Below are 18,154 nucleotides of genomic sequence, written 5' to 3' on the forward strand. Positions count from 1 at the left end.
CTGAGAAACTACTTTAAAAAGAACTGATTGGACAGCCAATATTCAAAACCCACTTGCAAAAAGAGCTTAAAAGAATAAACACGGGCATCGTGAATGCTTGCTTTGATACCTCTCTTCAGATGCAGACGGGTTGGACAAAATAATATGATGTTATCGGTATGGGAACCATGCTGGTCAGCAGCTGAGGGCGCATGTCAATCATCTCCACATGTGGGTTGAACCAGAAACTCACTTCAGTGTTTACGATCCCAACAAAAACTCTTCTTCCCTCCCCCGCAGAGTCTGAAGTAACCAGAGCTCAAATGTAAGGCAAAACCTGAAGACTGTGACAGATATTAGCTCTGTTCAAAAACCTAGTGAGCTACAGCACTGTCTACAAAGACAGTGTCATGGAACCTAATAAGTGGCTTATTCTGAACTTCATCACAGACAGACTCGATTTTGTAATGGATTTCAATTGCATGTTGCTAAGCTAATGGCGTGATACTCTAATTAGTATAGAAATACTCAGAGATGTTGGGTACAAATGTAAGATTTTATGTTAGTGAATGAGTTATTACATTTCAATCATAATATCTCTTGCTCCGTCTAGAGTTTTATATTAGCATTTTGCTAAGCTAACAGTGTGTTATTCTATTAGGCCTAAGTAAAATATACAGTGCTCGCAAATCCTGGGTCCAGAACACATTTGAAGTTTTTATGATTGTTATCGAATTACATATAGCTTATCAACATTTTTCTTGTCCCATCCCAATTTTGAATGTTTGTAAGCTAATGAGATGAGATTCCAATAAGTACAAACCTAAACAATATCACACGTTGGTTTGATTAACAGTACCGAATTAAATATAGCTTATCAAATACAAAGTATAATCAACATTTTTCTTGCCCTGGCCAGGGTTTGACATTAGCATGTTGCTAAGCTAATGGCATGATATTTTAAATAAGTAAAAAAATATATAAAACTCACAAACGTTGAGTCAAATAATATATTTAATGTTTTTATGAATGTTATAGAATGAAATAATACTTTATAATCAACATTTTTCTTGCTCTGTTCAGGGTTTGGCCTGTTAGCATGTTGCTAAGCTAACAATGTGATACAATGAGTATAAAAATACATAAATTGATAATATATAGATAATATCTAGTTTTAATGAATATTATCAAATAAAATATAACTTTTTGGTTAAAACATATTTAAGTATGTTTTAAGCGAACATGATTAAGTTGACCTTTGGACCTTTGGAACAGATTTCACATTGAGCAGCTAACTAGGTTTTGGAACAGAGCACATTTTCCACTTGATAAGCCGTCTTGGATAAATGGGAGAACAGGAAAGGAAAGTTTTTGGGCAGGAATGAATTGTGGTATTAGCACCAGAGGAAATCCATAGACATGAAGATGACCCATTTGGAGGAAGCACTTTGAGAGCCATGGAACTGAAGGGAAGGGATTTTCACATTAACTACTGTCACAGCTCTCAGCATGCAAATTGAGAGTCTGAATATGCGGAAACTTTGTCTATTTTCTAAACAGTCTGGACATGAGTTTTTTTTTTTCTTTGTGAATTATAGAAGAGAGTACTTAAGTTTATTTTCTGCATGTCAGCAGTGGAATTTGAATCGTGGATGTCTTGGCAATACCAGTATGGAGGATTGCGAGTAATTCTTCATATGTAACAGACCAGCCGTACTTGAATTTGAAGATTTTGGTTCGGATCTTGTGTAAAGCAGCTTCTCATCATGGAGCTGTGTTGGGATTTGTGAGTTTGTTTATGTGGTACATTGGGAAGTTAACCAGAGCTGGGGTTTTTGGGATGGTCTTTTTCAACTCTGGTAGCTGACAACAGCAGCCTGTTTCTGAGAAAGTCTCTGGAGTTCTTCCCTGATAGCCTTGATGAGAGAGGCAGAGGATTGGGGGGGTGGAGAACGCTCCTCAGGGGCGATGTACCCAGCGCTCGAGGCGTCCAGGTGACCCTGGGGTGTTGTGGGATCCTGTAGGATCATCCTAGGCATCTGGAATACTGGTGATGAAGAGTACTCTGGGAATGTCAGTATCTGTGAGAAACAGAGAGGGAGAAAGAAAAAATGCATAAATATATATACACACATTTAAAATATAGATATAGATAAATTACATTTAAATACAGATTATATATATATATAAATTTAAATATAGATTTTATATATACATTAATAAATTATATATAAATATATATGAAATTTGATAAACAATTAAAATATTTTTTATGAATTAACTTAAAAGATTACATAAAATTAAACAAATTAAATTATATAATTGCTTTCATTAGTTGTGGAATTTTTATAACGTCCCATATTTTATGATATACTATGATATACTGTTATGAATGTGCATGTTTCATTTACAGCCTCTCGGTTGGATCCTGGTCTGGAAATCTCCTCATCTGAGCGGTAATGGGCCCAGCTTGATCCTGAAGGTCCAGATACACTACGGCCAACTCCAGGATACAGTCCAATCTGACTTGACAAGCCCACTTGTGTCAGCTGATGCAACTGTGCACCTAAACACACACACAACAGATAGAAATGGTCATAGAACTGAAACCAAACGTTCAAATACCAATTAAGACCGTTACCTGTGCTGCCCCCTACTGGTCGTGGCCGAGAAGACGATGGCATCTCTTCTCCATACTGCCCCCTGCTGGAGAATCCAGGATCTGACTGCATCTCTGCTGACACCACATATCCAGAGCCCTGCGTCTGGCTGTCAAGTAATACAAACAATCTGCTTAGTAAAAATTATATCTCCACCTGATGAATATTTAAGAGTAGACAATGTGGCATAAGGCAGCATATTTGCTTTTCTGTACTCAAACTTTTTATTTTGAACATTATGCTTCACGTTCATGTTTACATGCATTTTCACTTTTCTTGCTAGTTTATTCCATAAAACCTCCCAAAATCCACCTCACCTCTGCAGTAAACCTTGAACCGATGTGGGAGACATTCCTAACTCAGCATACCTCTACAAAGCAGAGAGAAACTAAATTAAATTTCACATTACTTGGATTCAGATTCCATCATTCAAATGTCTACAGTCCCTCACCGCTGAGAAAGGACTGTGTATAGGGGCTTCTGGGTAAGAAGAGGAGACCCACTGGCGTGAAGGACATAAGGATGGGCTGGAGGGTTGACCGGGGCTGATTCCTCCGACACCAGTGACCGCCGTAACGCCAGTGAATGTTAGAGGAGCAGGGCTTCCTTGAGAAGAAGGTGAGACCAGAGCAAATGCGTCATCCAATAAAGAGTGCATCTGTTGCCGGGCTTCTTCTATGGTTGGCTGAGGAGGGACGTAGCTGGGCGGGGCAGGGGCGGGGTCAGACGGCGGCGATCCAGGGTCTAAAAACACCTCATCAGTAGGAGAAGGGCTTCCTGCATCTGGGAGCTGATCTGCATCAGACTACAGTAAGAGGAGTGGTGAGTTTGTGTTTCTCAGTTGAGTGAAGGCATGTGCATGTGTGTGCCCTACCACATAGGCCACATTGTTGACCCCGGGGTACTTCCTATACGTGGCATCTCCATCGCAAATCAGGCGATCTTTGTCTCTCAGACTTCCGCTTCCACTCAAATTCTGTCTTTGTCTGTGTCTGGGAGAGCGTCTTCCCTTAGAGCTGCAATTCACAAACAAATTGCATTCACTTTCCTGGATCGCAAACTCTAGTTCTGACCACTCTCGGAGGGATTGGCATGGTAATGCACATGACAATGTTAATGTGTTTGGTCTTGGTGGAATAGATCTGCTAATGTTGCTGCTGCGGCAGAGCAAATACATAGACTTGTGACTGCCAGTACATCCATGACATGCTGCTGTGAACATGTAAGAAATACTTCTGCTGCAAATATAACGCACATGAAATAACCCCCATATAGCATACATGAATCATCCCGTAGCAGATCAATACAGGTGGAGCTGGGGAAGGTGGAGGGTTTCTAAAGCACGCTGCAACTGCTACAGAAAGCACTAGACATATTTGAATGTTGAGCAGCTAGCTCATTGGCTGCCGATACAGGAGTCAACCAATCAGCTGTGCCATGTGATAATGATTTCATTAGGTCAGATTGAGTTAGTCCTATTGGACTGCACCATCTAGAGTTTCATTCCAGATAGTAGAAGTGGGATTTATTATGCTGACCTTTTTCGTGGCTCTCTGCACGATGAAGGTGTGTTTTCTTCAGGATGCAGGATCTTGTGTATCTGTTCCTGAGCTTGTTGATACACTCGGTGCTGTTCGGAGCTGTCGCAGAACGCTGCCATGATGTCCTCCATGGAGGGAAACTCGTTGTGGCCCTTTCTCTTCGCACGCAGGCGGATCTTATTGCGATGGTGTTCGATCTCGGATTTATGCCTTAAGGCCACTTGGATCTGCGTCAGAATGGGTTATGAATGTTTTTTTATAGATTATATATTTGCTGAATATTCTGTTTCTGATACATAAGTTATTGAATCAGGAATTACAAGGAAAAGGAAATATGTGCTTAACGTTGAAAATAAATACAAGTATAAACAGGATAGAAATGTATTTAGACTGTACTAATTTTAATAAATAAATAAACACAAAAATAAGTAAAAAAGAATATTTTTTTGTAAATAAATATAATTTCATTATATTTACAAATAATGATATAAACAAATAGAAACATTAAACTTTTCTCTTCCCAAAAAAGAAAGAATTAATAATTAATAAAATAGCAACAATTCAGATAAAAACTTAAAATAAACCAACTTATAATTAATTAAATTATTATATATATAAAATTTAACATTTACATTTTAGTTATTAAAAATAGTAAATTAATGAAAAATGTGTAAGTAAATTAGTAGTAAATAAATTCTAAAATTCAATAAACAATTAAAATAAATTATTTGAATTAACTTTCATTTAAAGAGTTACAACTGTATGCCAGTAAACCGCAATGCTTTTGCAATTCAAAAGTAGAATATTTTAATGTTATAGGAAAAAATAGCTTGATGTTTAGTATATTATATAATTAAATGCCACATCTGTGTCTAAGGTGTGAGCCTGTCATTTTTACGAACATGTATACAAAAAGGAGTCTGCTAACCTCACTGTTGACCTCTGCTCCGTCAGGCATGTTGTCTGTCAGGTTGGGACTCAGGGCCTGGTTATGTGGATGTGAGGGAGGGCTTGGCATGGGCTGCATGGCGATGAGCTGGATCTTATTGGAGACTCTGCGTGTTCCGTCTGACGAACCTCGAGAGAGGCGGTCCACATGCTCAAATATGGATGATGAGGACAACTGCTCATCCACACTACTTCCGGGTTGAGCACCTGAAGATCAAGGCCAGATGTCAAAGGTCATTAATTAGTATCTAACAATATATGTTAGATACAACATCAATGGGTAAAGACACTTACCAAGTTTGTTTTTTGCTGAAGAACCAATGGAATCAGAGGAGGAGAGAAAGATATAATTTTTTTAAAAACAATAATTGTATTAATAATTTATTACTATTTTAATAATAATAATCGTTTTTATTTTACAATAAGAATTATACATTAGAATTTTTTTCACAATACAAATCATTATAAAGCAACTTTATATTACACTTTTATTTATTAATAGTTAATATATAGTATGCTAATATAGTAAATTAATATATTGTACAATTAATATTAGTGTGTTTTTGGCGTATAATACAATGTTTGCTCTTGCGATGTTGAGGTTTGCTGTCACTTGGCGTCACAGCAGGTCTGGTGCTTTCCTCGGCTGATTCTCTACCGCTGGATGCTTCACTTCCTAATGAATCTCCATCAGATGGAGACAGCCTGAAAATTTTTTTAACAGAAATAGTAGCAAATATGCAGTATTAAAAAAAAAAAAAAGAAGTATAAATGACACAAAACTAGAAACTAAAAAACAAACAAAACAAACATAAGAAATGTGTGTTAAAAAATCTAATAAAAAAGTTTTTATTGTTAACTAAAAATAAAGGCTGAAATAAATGTGAAAATAAAGATTGAGTTGAAATTGAGTTGAAGCCCTTATGATTGCTATATTTGAATAAAAAACAACTGGAATAAAAATAAACGAAAGAGTAATAAATAGCATAAATTAATAACAATTACATAATAAAACTTGCAAAAATTAAACTACAGTTAAACTGAAAATAAATATAAATTTTTGTAAAATGACACTGATATAAACAGACGCTGCTCACACACAATCCAGACTGTTTCTTACCTGCCTCTTCTGCGTGCTCCACGGGATGCTTTTGTAGATGAGCTCTTTGATTTAGGAGTGTTCAATTCTCCGCCCTCTGAGGGCGTGGCCTCTTTAACAGGCGCCGGCAAAGGGGCGGGTTCTTGGATTATCATGATGTCATCCTTACTATGCTGCCCCAGGTGTAGTTTAGCAAAATCAAAGCCTTTAACACTGGGAGGCTGTAACTACAATTACAAACACATAAATGGACAGTGAGTATGATACAACACGCTAAATTGACTGTTGCAATGCAGCTCATTTTTCCATAAAAGCCCTTGACATGGGTGAGTAAAAATGAGCACTGTGCCTTCACATGGAGTGTCTATGAGTGGGCAACACTTTCTCACACACACACACACACACACACACACACACACACACACACACACACACACACACACACACACACACACACACACACACACTCACACACACTCACAGTGACCCTGACCTTCTGTCTCTGCTGGATGGTGCTCATGGCATCTGGCTGAAACTCAAGTTTTTCAGAACGGCACAGTTTCCAGTAGAGGATGATGATAATGAGGATGACAACAAGAACTGGAAACACAACTCCTACGATCAGCCACACATTACTGGGCTGAGTCTCAGAGGGCGGCAGGGCTAGCTTCTCCACCGCTGAAACAGAGTGATATTTGGCACAAAAAAATCATTCATTTGCTTTATTAAAAAGTGTCTTAAAATCAAGTTTATTAAAAAGTTATATATTTTATAAAGACGTCTGGAATGAAGATAGCAAAGACCAAATGATCAACATGATTCATATTCAAAATGGAAAGCAAGTGGTGCATTTTTATGGCTCATATATCCACAGTCCTAGCTGACAAATATGAGAAGTTTTGCTAATGTTATCGTTAAGTTCAGAAAACTTTATTTCTGAACATTAAGAATGTCCCGATTTTTCTTGGTCATGTGTTATTGTTATGAAAACATTCAATTTCATCATTCTGCAAACATTATGGGAATGTTAGGTTTGAATGTTCTCTTAATGTTTTACTAATGTTCCCATTAGGTTCTTAAAACGTTATTTCTGAATGTTCAAAACATCCATTTTTTAAAAACCGATTTCTCGGTTTTGCGTTAGCGTTAAGAAAACCTTCCATTTTATCAATTTGCAAACATTCAGAAAATGTTAGTTTTGAATGTTCTCTGAACATTGTGAAACAACAGCTAGTAGCTACATTTATTTTATTTTTATTTATCATTTACAGAATGTTAGCCGAATGTCACATTTCAGGAAAAACTGTTCTATGATCAATATATAAATATTTTTGGGCAAACATTTAGAGAATTATTAAAGACCGAATAACTTTGAATGAACATTCCATTAATGTTACTGGAAAAATGTTTGTTCATTACTTTACGTTAGACCAAATTCTGAGAATGTTCCCTGTTAGCTGGGGTCATACGATGAATATATACTACTGCCACTTGTTATTTCCTCTCAAGCAGGCACAGAACACACATTCTAATTGTCCGTTGGCTGTAGTGTTTGTGGAGTGTTCAAGTGCGAATTTTTGGCAGATGAAGGTGACGCAAGGCGACAAAACAGTTGCCGCTAGTTCTCTTACGTTGGTTTAGTTTGTCACAGCCTTTAGTTGATACCACTTTGACTCACGTGTGGCCAGAATTCCATGTACTTTGTAGCCCAGTACGATGGCGGCTCTCTGCAGGTTCAGTCTGTTGAGCATGGCCGCAGTGGCCTGGGCTGGCAGCCTTTCTCCTGACCCTGCTTCCACAAAATACACCAGCTCCAGCGGGTAGTCCGGGCCATTCAGACGGGACGTCCGCACGATCTGAGGCACACCAGGGTTCGTGCTTATGTGATATGTGGGAAAGACAAACAAACTGTATACACTAATGTGTTTGAATGTACCTGTACACTGTTGTTGCCAATACTAGTAGCTCTTCTCCATCGTCGACTGCTAACCCCGATCCCAAGTCCCTCTCCAACCAGCAGTGCTATTCGCCTCTCCATTTTGGCCTGGAATGTCCTCTCGTTCACACGCTGGTCCAACACACCCAATAACACTAGAACACATGCACAAATCCACAAAAATGAAAGTAGCATTAGAAACATGCATGAAGAATGCAAGAACTCACCTAATACTGGGTTTTAAATATTTAAAACTTATGGTATTTATGGAACTAATTCTTTTAGTCAAGTGAGAGCTACTTTACAATTATTTACACTCACATACCTGTCTTTACCCAGGATGTGCGTAACAGGTGGGACATATTCAGTTCAGGATAATGAAAAGCTGGAAGACAAGAATTGAGATAAAAAGACTGATAAATGAATAAAGTTTATGAGAAATTGAGACAAGGAGCCTGTGTGTGTATTTGTGACTCACGCTCAGCGATCTGCAGGGTAGGAAAACCAAGGTAGAAGCTGAACTCCACAGCGCTGAGCTGCCTCATGTGACCACTCACATCTGATCCCATTAGGAAGCCTTGAGAATCACGCACAGCAAAAGTGATGTCCACCGGTGCCTTCTGCTGCCGCTGACCCTTAGGAAGGCTACTAGTGATATTTACAATCTAGACAAGCAATCATACAGAATTATCAATACTATTTAAAATGTATGTAATACACAGAATCATTGCTAGCAAGCATGTCATGGAAAAACAGTGACATGTAAAGTGTGTAAAGAATTTGGAATTAATTACATACATGAACTGTGAAATCTCCATTTTCTTGTGAGCGTTTGCGTACTTCTGCGTACGCCATGAGTAGCCCCTTCTCTACACGCTCGCTGAAACTACACAGACGCACATCCACATGACTTGGTACAAACTGCAGCACTGCAAGACAAATTAACTAACGTCACAATCATATATTTCATATTTAAATAAAACATACGTTACATTTTCACAATCTTACATTTATGCATTTAGCAGACTCTTTTATCCAAAGCGACTTACAGTGCATTTAGGCTATACATTTATGTATTTTTTTGTGTTCCCTGGGAATCAAACCCACAACCTTTTGCGCTGCTCATGCAATGCTCTACCATTAAGTCAAAGGAACACATTATTTATTCACTGGTTAAACTCGAACTCTCTCACCTGTGTGGACCTGATGTTTGTAATCAGGCACTGCATATATAGTTGTGACGGAAAGAATGGAAGAAGAGGAAGTGCTGTGTGCTGATTGGCGGAGAGCATTAATGACAGAGATAGCAGTGTACACCAGTGGACCGGAAACTGCCCGGAAGATGAAATTGGGCGGGGCTTTGAGGACCTGAATGGATAGCACAGATAGAAATCAGTGATGCTATAAATAAATAGCTGATCTGTGACCTGTTGTGATCTGACCCGCTCACCTGGAGCTCCACTGAACGGTTGAACTCTCGTCGAAGGATCTCCCGCACATGAGCTTTGGCAAACGCAACCGATGACCCACTAGGCATGCCTGCAAGAGTCAGACAAGAAGGTTGTAAGAGATGATAACAAATTAATGTAATTAAAATTTACTATAACATTTTTTAATATATAATAAAATAATTAATAATAATGACAAAGTAGTTAAACAAATAGAATTTAGCCATCTCAACATTAAATGTGTGTTTAGATAGATAGATAGATAGATAGATAGATAGATAGATAGATAGATAGACAGACAGATCAAAAATCATGTTATTAGTGTTTTTAAAAAAATGATTATATGTAAAAATTAAGAAAATAAATGTGCACAATAATAATAATATTTTTAAATTAACTAAATGTAAAAATAAAGCAAAATTAATATGCCCAATAATAATAATAAATAATATGATAAACTAAAAAATCTCTAATTTTGGCTAATAACCAGTATGATACTGTTACATTGTGTTAATTGTCTTACCCACTCTGACTAGGTACATGTCCGGTTTGGTGATATTGCAGACATTCTGTCGGGGTGCAATGGACAGAGGAATCCTGGGAGTTGTAGGCGGTGGGCTTTTGGTGGCCGTGGTTGTAGTTGTAGTTCTGGTGGTGGTTTTGATGGTGGTCATACGGGGTTTGGTAGCAGGGGGCTTCAGCGTAATGGCTTGTATTACTGGACCCTCTAAGGTGCCGGGTGGAGGAAGGGCGGTTGGCAATGTTCGGGGTTTGCCCACATGGGACGTGGGTATGTAAGGAACACCCTTCTCTGGGCCTTCAGGAGGCCGTTGGGTCTCGCTGGTTGATGGAATGGGAGGCTTTGTAGGTTTTTGGGGTGGAGTTGGGGTTACTGATGGAATAGTTTGAGGAGTTGTCCAGTCAATTTCGATCGGGATTTTCCCCAAAGTTGCAGTGGGAGTGTGGGTGGGTCCCACAGTGTGCGTAGGGATAATATGAGGGTGCGTCCTATTCCTCACAATACTAGCATTCTCTTTGGCTTGTAATGTGTTGTAATATTCCAAACTGTTCATATCAGGAAGCAGCATTTCAGTCGGCTCAATGGGAAAAAGCTCCGCCCAATCGAAATCCAAATCATCGTCCATATCGCTCGCATGGGCGGAGTCAGGAGACAATGGGAGGCGGGGATCGGTAAGATGGGCTGTCCTTAACTTAGTCCCATATTTTACAGTAACGCTGGGTTGAAGGTCTCTTGACGAGAGGGGCAGGACGGGGCGAGAGGGGAAAGCTGTGTTGTAGCTGACCGTGGCATCATCGTCCGTATCATACAAATCGTATCCATGCGTAGGAAGGGTCGTGACGAGAGAAAACTCCTCCCCTTCTGATCCCATGAAAGTAAGAGTTTCAAGGTAGTCTCCGGAGCCCCAGTCCACCTCCGCGGATTGGACAGGATACTGGTCTTCGGGTGGCACCAGGGTTGGGGGGGCTGGTGTCGGCGGTCTGTTGTCATGGAGGGGAGGCATCTGGCTGGGTGTTAGAAGGTCTGGGGGTCGTAATAGCAGGTGTATACCCTGGGCCCCATCACCTAAGTTACCCGACCCTTCGGAACCGAGGGATGGGGTGGGATCTATGCTGGAGGCACTGTCATGGCGTCCAGGGAATGAGGGATGTTTGGCACCTGGAAGTGTATAAGCTGGACGCCTGATTCTTTCAGATTGATGAGAAGAATATGATGATGATGATGATGATGAAGATAAGGCAGGAGGTGAATGTGTTCTTGTTGGAAGCTGATTGAGGCTCCTTCTGGACATGTTGGATGGGAGCTCCACTTAGGAATGGAAAAAAAGAAAATCTTGAGTGTGCTGCAGGATGGCACACAACCAAACCACAAAAAATTCAATATTTGCAAACAGTAGAAAGACAGATTGTAAATACACCTTATCCAAATCTTTCATAACACAGAGTGCAGGGAAACCCAAGATCGTTCCCAAGACACAGTCATTTTTAACAACATCTCTATGGGGACTAGTCCTGTGGATGAGTATTAAAGGGGTAATCGGATGCAAAATTCACTTTTGTTGTTGTTTGAACATAAATGTGTGTTGGAAGTGTGTATACACATCTGTTTTTTTTTATTTCAACGAGCCATTTGGTACTAAAGCTGGCTATGAGAGCTGCCCTTTTATTAATATGACTGTGATTCATCGGCATTATGGGCCACTGAGGACAGAACAGAGGGTTTGTGGGTAATAAGGCTGATTGAATGGCACACTGTGGGGAAGCGAGGGAGTACAAGTGCAGCTGAGCGACATTAGTAGGCCAGTGTGTCATACTAGCTGAGGGCACAGAGAGAAAGAGGAAGTCAACATCACTAGTAGCAAATATGGACTTTTACTCAATCACTATATACTGAAGTAGAACAGCTTCAAACTTCATGGTATCAGACACAGACATGCCCTGTAATATTTCCTCAGGCCAGATATCAAGTTGCTCATCTTGTTAAAAAACACTTTTCGAAAATAGCAATCCATCTGTTTAGTGAGTCACAATGACACTAACTGCTCGAATAAAATTAATATTTCTGGAGCAGTGCCAGTCATTACATATCAAATGTTTTTAGCTAATACAGTATGTGTTTCTTGTAAGAACATAATGGGATGGTCGATGGCCCAATTTATTTCTATCTCCAAAGTATTTATGACACATTTGTACACTAAAAAGTAAAACTGTTTATTCCAAAGATTGGTATCAAACATATAAATGGAAATTGGCAAGTTTATCATTTCTGGACCAAAAACCACAGGCTCCTTGTTACAATGCTATCTGCTTCATCAGGTATCTGGATAATAATTTATAACTGAACAATGACACTGACAGGACCCAAAAAGACACAGTAAAAGTGTAAATCAGGAGAATTACTATTTTGACCAAAACTATTAGAAGTGTTGGGGAAAGTTAGTGTATTACAATATTGGGTTACTCCAATAAAGGTAATGTTACTTAGTTACATTTTATGAAGTTACTTTTTGGCTAATTTTTGTCGCCTTGACTGGGATTGCTTATTTATTTTTTTAAAACAAGAAACCCAAAAGTAATATTTTTGTCAACTGTAACGGTCCTTTTCACACTAAAAGTGAAATTAATAAGCCTCAGGCTAAATTGGAAAACAAAGTAACTTGTGTTACTTATTTGAAAAAGTTACTCAGATATTTTTTCGTAAATTTAAAAGTAATGTGTTACTTTACCAGTTACTTGAAAAAAGCAATCTGATTTTGTAACTCTCGTTAACTTTAATGCGTTACCCCCGACACACCTATATAAAACAGGAGAGTTATTATTTTGACCAGATGTCTAGGCCACTAAACCAATTTGTAAGCAAATATGCAAACTTTTTTTAACTTCACTAAAATCTACACTTAGTAAAAAAAAAATGAGAATCACATATAACATTAAATTCTAAAATGATATTTTGAAGAAATTTGTCCATACTGACTTTCATTATATGGACGGAAAAAAAAGACAAATATGTTCTTTCATAGAAGAAAGAAAGTCCTACTAGAAAAGAATGACATAAGGGGGAGTAAATGATGACAGAAATTAAATTTTTGTGTGGATAAATTGTTCCTTTTAAATCTGGTCATGTACACGATCCTATCTATGAAGACTCTAATGTGTGTTAAAAACCTTGAGATGAACCACTCTGGGGAACGACATACGAAATAACTTCAGTAATTAACTTTAGACTCAGTTAATTGTCAGAGCATCCCGACGGAGAACACAACTTCACACGGGGGGAAAGCGAGACCCTGTCTCACACACTAGTCTTCTGAATAGCTCTGTGGCATGGTCAGGCGAGGTGTTTCCATGGTGATGCTTAATGCGTGTGTGTTGCAGGAGCATGTCACACACCGACCGCTTCATCAGTATGCTACAGAGCACACAGGCATTTCTCACAACGAAAGAATGAGCTCACGCGGGCACGTTCACACTTATGCCGATTCCACTGACACAGATTCCCAGGCATAAAGGAGAAAACAGAGGAGAAACTATGTCTATGAATAGCAGCGCATTATTATAGACCCAAGTCCACTTAGCTTTGATGTTCCTAAATCCAATCATCAATACCGACCATCAGATACCGCAGAGCCACAAAAAGAGAAAGATTGTGTGTGAGAGAGAATACACTCCTCAATGCAAGATCGATGGCTTTAATGGGGGCTTGTTGTACCATAGTACACATTTCCATCCCAGCAGTGGGCTCTTCAGGGTGTGTGACTTCTAATGAACCCCCATCCTTTCCGACTGTGTGTGTGTGTGTGTGTGTGTGTGTGTATCTGATGAAGTGGGTGTGCATTTGAAAGTTGCATCTTCCCTTTCAGAGAGCGTTGAGACACTCTCATCCATCTGTCTGGGATGCGCACGTGTGTGTGTGTGTGTGTGTGTGTGTGTGTGTGTGTGTGTGTGTCTGTATCTTATAGTGATGTGTAACCAGCGTAAACATGTTCAGGGTAATCAGACTGCTGTCTCCAGTTACTGAGCGACTATCTTAAAAATAAAGCTTCCAAAATTGAATTTTCTGTCTTTGGAGAAACATTTGGGGTTCTTAAAAGAACATTTCAGTGAACGGTTCTTAAAAGAACCATTTTTCATTTTTTTTAAAGAACACTTTAAAGCAGGGTTTCCTGAACGGGGTTTGTAAGTTGATAAAAAGCTTAATGAAACATCCACATTATAGTAATTATTAATATTTTAGTATTTATATAATATAATATAATATAATATTTTTATTAATATTTTATATTAATATGGGTCTAAAATTGGGGGGGGCTTCATGGCTTAGACATTATCTCTAACAGGTCTTGTCATAATAAAAATGTAATTCAAATGAATTAAAATAAATAAATGGGGCTGTGTGATTATTAGCTTATTGAAATATTGAAATCAAAGGCTGCAATATATTTTAATAACATTAGTCTGATTAAAAAACCCAATAGTCACATTTCATTATTATAATCATAAAGTATTCAGTTTTTATTTGACAATAAAATTGTCATTTACAACCATAATATATTTCTTTATTTTTTATTAGTAGAGTTGAACTACTATTATTACTACTACTACTAATTATTATTATTGACATTATTATTGAGAACAGTGAATGAACACGTGAATGTGTTGTTAAATTATTTAAATATGAACTACTAACTAATTATCAAAATTTTGTGATTTAGTGAAAAGGTTTATGATTACAAAAATAAAAACAATCTGCCTATGAGATAAGAAAAATAAAATTGCTTTCCTTTGAATTAAGTTTATTTTTCTTACCCCATTGGCAGATATTTTAGTTATTTATCTTTTCAGAAAACAACTTATTAACTGCCATTTTTTCTTCTTCTTAGATAATATCTATATATTTACTGTATATAAATACATGTATGTAAATATATATATATATATATATATATATATATATATAGAGAGAGAGAGAGAGAGAGAGAGAGAGAGAGAAAGAGAGAGAGAGATATTTTCCTTTTTAAAGAAACTTTTATGCAGTGGAAAGGTTCAATGGATGTTAAAGGTCCTTCGTAAGTGCCAAGCAAGAACTAAGCCGACCATTTCTAATCTGTATAGTCAGCGTGTCACTTCAAGGTAATTTCATTTTAAGAATTCACTCTGTGGGTAGATATGTGCTTTCTTCAATGTAGAATCTGTCTCGCACACATCTCAATACAATTCACTGTGAATCCCATTCATTCTTCACCTCTAACTGTGATACACGTCATTCACACAAAGAGAGAATCACTCAAACATACTCTCAGCGTTCCTCTGACGGTCAAATCATCTGTGATGAAAAAGGCTCGCTTTTTATGATACTGACTCACAGTAGGTCCACAGAAACTAAACGAAATGTGACGGAAGTGACAAAAAAGCAAGAGTACCAGCCTAAAGCAAAACTTTTACTGCACTCTGTGATGAGATACCTGCAACATATCCCACCAACATCGCTGCGGCGAGCAGAAGTGCGCAACATCCGAGCAGTCGCCGCGGGCTCCTCAGTTCCATCCTTGAATCAGAGCTCTCCATTTTCACACGTTTCTTATTCAAGACAGGCCGTCTGACCCTGATAAAATGTCTCCTGGATAGCCACAGGTCTTCCTGCTTGGTATCCTTCCTTTTCTATACATTGCTGTGAGAAGAAGAAACACATAAACTGTTAGATATTAAAGCTGAATATCATTGCAATAGCATTGCATGGTTTTATGTGGGATGAATTGAAGGCATCATCATCATCCTATATATATATATATATATATATATATATATATATATATATATATTTATTTATATAAATAGGATGATGATGATGCCTTCAATGCCTATATATATATATGTTGGTTTTTAGGATCCAACACTGGCATATATGAGTCTGATATACTGTGTATATATTATCTTGGTAAATAATATGTTTTATAGGCCTATACTGTTTATTTATATTTTTTTTGCTTCCTACAGACAAGAAGATTCAAGAGCAAATGGCTAAAGATGTTTCTTCAGACGTTAGTGTCAACAGTTTCAGAAATACTCAAATGGTGTCCAGTCAAGTCAGTCAAGATCCCGAAGTCTGCAATCAAAGGTCTGTGATTTCAAAATGAATCTATCTATCTCCTGAAAAAAATTGCTAGGAAATTTGACCAAAAATTAATAACCATTTTTACAGTCTGTCGGTCTATCTTTCTATTGATATATACTGTAAAAAAAATGGTAGTGAAACAATTTTTCAGTCAAAAATGGCTACATTTCATTAATTTCATTCATTACATTAGTTAATAAAACTTGAAAAATAATTTTACAGTCTATACAGTTCCACTAGGCTACATATATCTATCTATCTATCTATCTATCTATCTATCTATCTATCTATCTATCTATCTATCTATCTATCTATCTATCAATAACACATGCTTCATCAGTAGCATGTATTTTTTCATGTATTTCAATGCTGTCCAAACCTATAACGCCATATAGTCACAGTATCTACACTGTGTGTATGCGGGTTATATCGACAGATCATCAGATCATCGGTGCACGCAGCCCAAGGCTCCCGTGAGATTAATATCGCGCGCATCTTGTCAGACAGGTACAGCTATAGATCTAAAGCAGATAAATAGCGGAACAGATGGAAAAGGGCGGGTGTAGGAACAGACTAAGTGCATGCACTGGGTCAAAGATGGAAAAACAGCATCTTCAGACGGCAGGATCTCCCTAAACTCAGATCATACGACACATATTCACGGTATTTTTAAACGGGCTTTGACATGCAAGGATACAGTAGGCTACATCGGAGTAATTTTCGTTACCTGTCATGTTGAGATGCAGGTCGCGCGGATGCGGCTCACGCGCGCGCCCCTTCACACCCCCGATATCATGATGACAGAACGGCCATACATAGAGAATATCAATGCTATCAATGCAAGGGATCAAATCAGATTAAACATATCATATATTTATGCTGACAGCTTCTCGTATAGACAGTACCCAGCTCGCTGCTCGTGCGTGGTTCATTTCCCGGTATCCGGTGTAGATCTAACGTTAATTGTAAAGAAGCGGTTCTTGCTGTTCCCATGCACGGCCCATATCCCAAGATCCCATCCCCTCCAAACACACTGGACCGATTGCACCACTTAAATAAATACGTGAGCCGCTTCTAAAAGATAGCTACTATTGGTAGCGCATGTCTTCGGCATAAGACGCTCCACAGAGGAGAAATAACGTTACGCCTTCTCGATATCTGCGGCACTCGGCGAAGACCGCCCCTTGGATTTATTCAGAAGAAACGTAAAGAACAACAGAGACACTGTCATTGGCTATCAGCAGGATCCTTTAGTAACCCTCACACGCTCATCTTATTCAATTTAAATGGTTGATTATTGATTATTTGTTCGTATTGTGACGAACTTTGATGTAATTATTGTTTGTTACTGAAACTGTTGTTTGAAAGCCCATTTGAAAAAAGTAACATAGTTACACATAGACACATTTACAGTATGTCCCTTGCTAAAATTAACCATGGATTTACGAATTAACTATATTTTATCCATGATCATCAAAATGCCAAAACATCCTGGGAATTAACCATGGTTTTATTATAGTAAGTGGATTTACTATACTAATAGCATGGTTATTTGTTTAAGTTGTGTAATAATATCAAATAATATTATAAAGGGTACATACCTTTTTTAGGCCTTTCTTATGGAGATTTGACCATTTGAGACAAACTAAAAAGTGAGATGTGTTAACATCATTGTATAGTTTTTGGTGGCACATTAGACAAAATGCACATTATTGCAATATTATGATCATTTCTTATACTGGGCACATCCCTTAACGCTTACCAAAGAAATTTTCTCTTTAACATGCACCAGGATTCATGATTTATTCTTAGATTTATTACAGGTCAAATGAACCTAAATTAAATCCTTAGTGCTGCTGACTAGTATACAATTGCAAAGATTATTTCATGCAGAACTGAATATTTTTTTTGT

The 18,154-nt window shown here is 38.0% G+C and overlaps 1 protein-coding gene across 2 annotated transcripts; it reads right to left on the reverse strand.

The window, feature by feature from the left end:
* Positions 1–1,762: 1,762 nt before the first annotated feature.
* Positions 1,763–17,497, reverse strand: LOC132105624 (UPF0606 protein KIAA1549-like). Of its 2 annotated transcripts, none has more exons than XM_059510890.1 (22): positions 16,970–17,497; positions 15,593–15,798; positions 10,135–11,439; positions 9,614–9,702; positions 9,357–9,531; positions 8,962–9,092; positions 8,642–8,828; positions 8,489–8,548; positions 8,164–8,318; positions 7,906–8,083; positions 6,721–6,905; positions 6,249–6,454; positions 5,706–5,833; positions 5,423–5,437; positions 5,109–5,335; positions 4,178–4,407; positions 3,517–3,655; positions 3,091–3,444; positions 2,957–3,009; positions 2,621–2,748; positions 2,391–2,545; positions 1,763–2,060 (listed from the first exon to the last, which is right to left on the reverse strand). In XM_059510890.1, exons 2-22 carry the CDS (start codon positions 15,693–15,695, stop codon positions 1,830–1,832), a joined length of 4,434 nt encoding a protein of 1,477 aa, XP_059366873.1. In that variant the 5' UTR covers positions 15,696–15,798; positions 16,970–17,497; the 3' UTR covers positions 1,763–1,829. The 2 variants fall into 2 exon arrangements, with proteins under 2 accessions (XP_059366873.1, XP_059366872.1); XM_059510889.1 differs by having other exon boundaries at positions 3,514–3,655.
* Positions 17,498–18,154: the final 657 nt, after the last annotated feature.

Source organism: Carassius carassius, chromosome 26 (genome assembly GCF_963082965.1).
Source record: "Carassius carassius chromosome 26, fCarCar2.1, whole genome shotgun sequence".
Taxonomy (NCBI): Eukaryota; Metazoa; Chordata; class Actinopteri; order Cypriniformes; family Cyprinidae; genus Carassius; species Carassius carassius.